The following is a 6758-nucleotide window of genomic DNA, read 5'->3' as shown; positions in this document are numbered from 1 at the left end:
AAGAAGCAGCTGAACTTCTGAATGATAAACAGTGGGATCAGTTAGAGAAAATGACAATGCAGCATTGCTGTTTGGGAATCGTCTAGTCTTCAAGGCGAAGTTAGATAAAAGTGTGCTTTGTTAATATGACTTATTCAAAAAAATATATTTTCTAGAAAAACAAATTAAACATTCATTTTAAAAAAACTTCAAATATTTGGATTTTATCCTTTAGCAACTAATAACGTTAAGTGGAACACTTTTATTTAAAGCTGTAAGTTATACTTAAAGTTATTGAACTTTCAGGAAGACGCTACGGAGAAAAGTTGTATTAGCTCTTGATATTTTCTGTTGAGTACTCAGAAGTGTTTGAAGACTCAATTCCAGTTGAGGATCAGATGAATTTTGATCTTGGGGATCCTCACCTTTGGGGCACATCTGCTCCAGTTGTATGACAAAATCTGAGGCTCTGTACAATCTAGTTTTTCCAAAATACAAGAAGTTTTAGATTTCACTTCATTTTGAACAAGGACTATAGAATGCTTTAGGAGAAACTTGGAGTGAAAACTTGGTGAATGGTTGCAGGTAAAAATTATTACTTTTTCGTTTGTTTTTTTTTTAATTTTTTAAATAAGGAAAATATTCAAATAACCTTTAAAATTTACTTCTAACAAATTTTTGGTAAAATTATGTAATAACGATTTCATACTGCAAAATAATAAAATCTTCCAACTTTTTAAATTTTATTTTGTTTAGGTGTTCCAAGAAGTCCATACGATCTTATCATAGAGCACCGCGGAAGAGCATTTAATAGGAAGTTCACGCCTCCTTCCTAACCAATGTCGCAAAACTTGCTCAGAGGTGGGGTTTGAACCACGGATACTTTGTTTCTAAGGCAAGCGCACTACAGGCTGCTCAAAAATAATAAAATCCAAACTATATCATAGTCATATCATAATTATATTATGATCATATCATAATGATCTCGTAGTAGATCTATTACATCATAACATGATACGTTAATGAGATCATAATGACCTCATAGGAGATCTATGACATAAAATGATACGTTAGTGAGACCATAAGGATTTCGTCGGAGATCTATATCATAACATGATACGTTAATGAGATCATAATGATCTTATAGAAGATCTATGGTATCATAACATGATACGTTAATGAGATCAGTATGGCATCAAAACTAAATCACAATTATATAAATTTGAGTTCAAATATGGTATCATTATATGAGATCTTCATGATATCAAAAAATGACCTCATCCTGTTATCAATGTTTCACAAAGTTTGTTATCAAATAATAATCTCATTATAATCTCATGATGATGTCACAACCGGATCAAAACTTTGATTTTAAATTAAATTCTCAAGTGCGTTGTTTTCATCATCAATGAACAAAATGCATTAATAATGCCTTGCAAACATTTGTTTTATCTGCCTTGCATTTAACAAGTCTAGGAGAGCAATACACCTCATTGTCGAACTTGCCCAGGACCAATTTCATCCATTATTGAATTTTTTTAGTAATTCAGTAAAAGTTTCCTCTTTACCTGCGTTTTGAAAACTAGAATGTCACACAAATGTTCAAATTTTGTATAAATAAAAAAATTTAATCATTATCATTTTCGACAGTTCAATTTTTAATTATTTCGATATTTTTTATTTTCTGCTAATTTCAAACTTAAAAGTTTTTAATTATTTCGAACTTAATCTCCTTTGAGCATGAAACCAAGAAATACACAAAATTCTTGAAATTATAAAAATCATATTTGATTTGTTCCTTACATTTAACATCATGAACAATGCAAATAGGATTTTAATAATGACAGAAAAGTAATGAAAAGGCACTAAAGATAGATCATGTAAAAATGTCAAAATCTGATATATTATTTAATACTTTGAATATTATATATAATGTCTTTTAAATGAAAATAAACTTTATATTATTTTATCATAAAATCCCTTCACACAAAGGTTGAGCAACCCTAAAGATATATTTCATAAAATTCACTGTTCTTCATTGACAAAGTTTTCCCTACGACCCAAACGACTGCCACCATCAATCTCCTCAATCTCTACGTTATTAGAATCGCTATCGTCGTCATTTTCGTCTAAACACAGATTTTCATCTGTAAGCTCTTTATTGTCAGTTTCTTCATTCACATCATCGTCGCTGTCACTTAAATCATCAGCAAGATCAAGTTGTATTTCTTCTTGTTTATTTCCTCTGCGCCAAAGAAACACCATGGTTACGACAGCAAGAATGTTTGTAAAAGCAAAAAAACTAAACGTGATCGGCCACTGATGCATATAATACCTAAAAAATACGCATTCATAGTTTTAAATGAGCCTAAAAATAATACAGATTAAGTTGGTCGTAAAAGATTAAGAAAAATTAAGTTAGTCGCGAGCTTGTTTTTAAAATTGAAGTACCTTTTCAAACCAAAAAAGAGGAACCATTTTGAAAACTTTGTAGAGAAAACAAAATACCAAGCTATGCCATACTATGCATTTTTAAGCAGAAATAAGATTTTAGTTTTTGCAATTATTTGCCGATGACAAAATAGGTGTAAAAAATATTTTTCCTTTTTTGATATTTGAAGGGTTGGGTTTAAGAAAACTCTTGTTTTCATTAAACTGCATAATGAAATTTTGTATTTAATTCCAATTAAACGATCGTATATATAATCAACTAATTATGAAAAAAAAAGTTATTAAAAGGAAGCTGTACCCACTTTAATTGACCTGGACTGTATTTCAGTTAGAATTTCCTCAGAATTTTTTTATTTAAAACTTCTGCTATACCTTAAGGTTTATGTGTCATGTATCAACAGTGTAACCGTTACATGCCTCAATCTGCTGAGTTATTTTGTATTGAACTATTTTTGTTTTCTTAATCTTGTCATGATAATCAATATTACTCTTTTCATTATACTTATTTTTTGTAATTAGTAAAATAACACCAAACAAATATTATGGTATGAAACGTATTATAAATAATTAAAACTTAAAATTTACCTAATACCAGAAAATACTGCTTTGATTCTCAAGCGTGCTGAATAGAACTGTATACGTTTAGAATAAATGGTGATCTTTGCAACTTCTGCTGGTTCATACTAAACAACAAACTATATATATTTAGAAAAATGGCCACCTTTGCAACATCTATTAGGGTTCATACTCAACAACAAAACCCTTTTTCTATCAAATAAATATTTTTTAATAATAAATTTAATATAAATATTTTGATATATATATTAAATCTAATACTTGTTTATTAATTTATCATATTTAAAAATAAAATAAAACTTAAAGTTATCAAAGAGAAATAGATATAAATAAAAATATATATAAAATAAAAATATATAAAATGAAAACTTATCAAAGATATTAACATTAGTTCACTTTTTAATTTGTACATTTGTTTTTAATAACACAATTTATAAGAAGAAGAAAAAAACAATAACACGGTAAAAAAAACAATAACACAGTAAAAAAAACAATAACACAGTATACATGGAACAAAAATAGGAAGTAAAAAATTATTTTTGAATTTAAGTAAAAAAAAAAGACAACAAAAAATTGAATTTGAAAATTATATAATTAAATTTTCAAATGTAATAAAAGCTTACCGAAGAATCAATAAAACTGTCCAAAAGAACCACTTCCATCCACTTTTTTTGTTCTTGAAAACCAAATAACAATGGAAATATAAAGAAGAAAGTGCTTATAATGCTTAACAAGTTACTTTCATATGTAAACAAGCTCTAAATGAAATGACTTTTCATATAACCTGATTAAAAACAAAGAAAAAAAATTGCAAAATTTTCTCAGCAAGTTTAAATTACTTTTTTTTTTTTGATGAAAGTTAAAACATTACAACAACAACAAAAAAAAATTTACAGATCTTTCAGAGGAAGCCAAAGTTTTCCCATCTTTGTTGAGTATATCTATCTTTGATAAAAACATACCTTAAAAAAAATACTTAAAATTTAGTAATAATGAGGATTTTGACAACTAAAATAAATAAAAAAAACACTTTTGGCAATGCTGCTTTGTTTTAATTTGAAAATGGTCAAGTGAATGGACTTAATACCAAAATTTAAAAAATATTGATAAACTTGTTTCATAATAATGCAAGATGTACAATGTTTACTTCTTTATATTATTATCTCTATTACTTTGTTCTCTAATCAGTATCTAATCACACCGGTATTTAATTTGATTTGAAGTTATTACAATTGCACTATTATACAATTTGAATGTTTTAAATCAGAAAATATTAGCCGACTCATAATTAATTTCATAAATGTAACTCCTGAATCAAAATGCAGATGAAATATAATCTTATATAAACCCTAAAAAAAGATATTTCATTATTGCTAAAAGCGAAATGATATGTATTTGAACCACCAAAATTATATGTTCAGTTTGTTTACTGTTTAGAATAGATAAAAATTTATATTTATTTCTTGTCAAATGCAACTTTGTTATCTGCATAATATTAATAAGTGTCACAAAAAATGCAACTTTGTCATTGTTTACTCTCTAGATTGATACAATCTATCCATACCCTAGTTTATCAGTCAATGTAAGTACCAAATTACTCTTTCTAATGTATACAGAGAATTATTAAAGAAACTATTAAAAATGAACAAAATAAAAAACTTATTGAAATATAATATTTCAAACCTCACCTATGGGAAACAAACCCCACCTAAGTAAAAGGTAACCTCACCTAAGTGAAAGAAACCTCATCTAAGTAAAAGTAACCTCACCTAAGTAAAAGTAACCTCACCAATGAGAACCACACCTAAGTGTAAGAAATCCCACCCAAGTAAAAGTAACTTCACTTAATTGAAAGTAACCTCACTTAAATAAACTTTATTTAAGTGAACCCAAGTAAAAGTAAATTCACCTAATTGATAGTAACCTCACTTAAACTTTATTAAGTGAACCTAAATAAAAGTTAAACTTCATAACTTTTAAAATTTTAATGCTAAAAATAATTTTGAGAATTAAAATCAAAACTGAGAAATTCAGAAAAGGAAATAAACGCACACTAAAAATACCATAATTTAACAATACATTTTAGTTTTTACTTAAGATGGATACTGTGAATAAATAAATTTTTTTTGCACAATGTCTTTCTTTTATTATATTTTATATAATTATTAAAACATAATATATAAAATATATAATAATCTTTTAATATATTTCTATCAAAACTATCCACAAAATATATAGTAAAAAAGAAAAAGAGAACTGTTCAACAATCAAGAAATGATTTTGAATAAAATTTCCTTTGTGCATTTTTCAAAAAGTAAAAACACAATAAGAAATGCAAAAACATAAAATAGAAACATAGATGTATTCGTTAAGATCAACTAATTTCTCAGCGCAGCAAATTTGTTAGTCTTGTGTTTCGAAGTTAAAAGGATTGAGAAAATAGCAATTTTCAAAAGAAGGAGTAGCCTACTTGACTGTAGTGACCTCTGTGACCTTGGGAGGTGAATAAATTAAAACTTAAAAAAAGTAATATCTGTGAACAAATTAAAAAGCACCCCTCACCCAAATTTCTATTCTCTTCAGAGAAGGGCATATCCAGTTGAACATTGATCATATATTCTTGACCTCTGCTAAGGACCTAAAAATCCTTCCCATACAATATTAGAAATTAGAAAACTAAATATTTAACTTTTTTTTAGCTTATCATTTTAATAATTTATAATTAAATAATAAATGCAAAATAATAACAATCAGCAATTTCTCTCAAATTTTTATAAAATACTTATATAAAAGAAAGCAAAAATAAAAGTTTAATGTTTTATGTTATGGGAATAATCATACAATGTACGCAAAGCTAAATGTTATTGGTAAGATTATAAATCAATGCTAAAAAAATACTAACAATCACAATATAACAAAACATTGTTTACCTTTTATATAATTTGTATCATAAATCCTTATATAAAAGTGTGGTAGCATACTCATTGAGTTAGCTAACTTTTTCTTACCTATCTCCTCCCCTACCCTAAGAGACCCTGTTTATTTAAAGCTACATACTCCTTTAGTTTTAGTTTTTTTTTGTTCTTCATATTATTTATTTGTTCTTCATATTATATTATTGTTTATGCAAAATTACCAAAATAATTGGTTAATTAGTCATTGTACACAATGACTTATATATGTATACATATGGCCTATATGACATAGGGAAGTTGTAACAACGACCATTTTGTAATATTGCAAGCAGATCAATATTATAAAAAAACACAACAATAATCAATACTTACTCGTATGGCTTCTTTAGTGGGCTTATAGAAATCATGCAAGGATACGATGGCAGTTGGATAGGAACACACTTGATTTGAGTTTTCACAACTAAAACTATAAAAAAATGAATACTCCGTTCTTTCAAACATACTTAATAGATAAAATGATGATGATTTGAACAATTGGTTTAGAATAAATAGAGAGCAACCATAAATTAAACGGGCATACAAATTTACTTGTATTTAAAATGTACAGGCTTAACGTGCTCAGGAGATGGGAGGTAGAGCATGAAAAATGCACCATAGATTACAACAGATATAAATATGGAGTAAACAAAAAACCAATAAACCTTCCATATAGATACAACAGCTTCATACTGTAAATTCAGTATTGATGCTAAAAATTTTAACATTTTATTTTCTAAACAAAACAAAAAATATATAATAACATGAAAGAAGTAAAAAAAAAATAATGCATTAAATAAG

General features: G+C 26.8%; 1 protein-coding gene across 3 annotated transcripts; it reads right to left on the bottom strand.

Moving 5' to 3' along the window:
• Window positions 1-1860: 1860 nt before the first annotated feature.
• LOC100215653 (seipin) lies at window positions 1861-6728 on the bottom strand. Of its 3 annotated transcripts, none has more exons than XM_065805529.1 (7): window positions 6510-6728; window positions 6294-6387; window positions 5569-5653; window positions 3901-3968; window positions 3630-3764; window positions 3016-3113; window positions 1861-2314 (listed from the first exon to the last, which is right to left on the bottom strand). In XM_065805529.1, the coding sequence occupies exons 3-7, from the start codon at window positions 5618-5620 to the stop codon at window positions 2005-2007; spliced, it is 663 nt and encodes a 220-aa protein (XP_065661601.1). In that variant the 5' UTR covers window positions 5621-5653; window positions 6294-6387; window positions 6510-6728; the 3' UTR covers window positions 1861-2004. The 3 variants fall into 3 exon arrangements, with proteins under 3 accessions (XP_065661601.1, XP_065661599.1, XP_065661600.1); XM_065805527.1 differs by having other exon boundaries at window positions 5569-5644; XM_065805528.1 differs by having other exon boundaries at window positions 5569-5644; window positions 6623-6721.
• Window positions 6729-6758: the final 30 nt, after the last annotated feature.

This window comes from Hydra vulgaris, chromosome 09, assembly GCF_038396675.1.
Source record: "Hydra vulgaris chromosome 09, alternate assembly HydraT2T_AEP".
Taxonomy (NCBI): domain Eukaryota; kingdom Metazoa; phylum Cnidaria; class Hydrozoa; order Anthoathecata; family Hydridae; genus Hydra; species Hydra vulgaris.
Note: the sequence above shows the minus strand (reverse complement) of the source record. Positions and strands in the feature narration are given on the sequence as shown.

Excerpts from the sequence above, each read along its gene's own strand:
- LOC100215653 (XM_065805527.1), bottom strand. The coding sequence starts at position 6,685 with ATGTTAAAATTTTTAGCATCAATACTGAATTTACAGTATGAAGCTGTT. Across the intron at positions 6,388-6,509 it reads CCTGTACATTTTAAATACAA|TTTTAGTTGTGAAAACTCAA; the intron begins GTAAATTTGTAT and ends ATTTTTTTATAG. Across the intron at positions 3,114-3,629 it reads ACAGTTTTATTGATTCTTCG|TATGAACCAGCAGAAGTTGC; the intron begins GTAAGCTTTTAT and ends TTTGTTGTTTAG.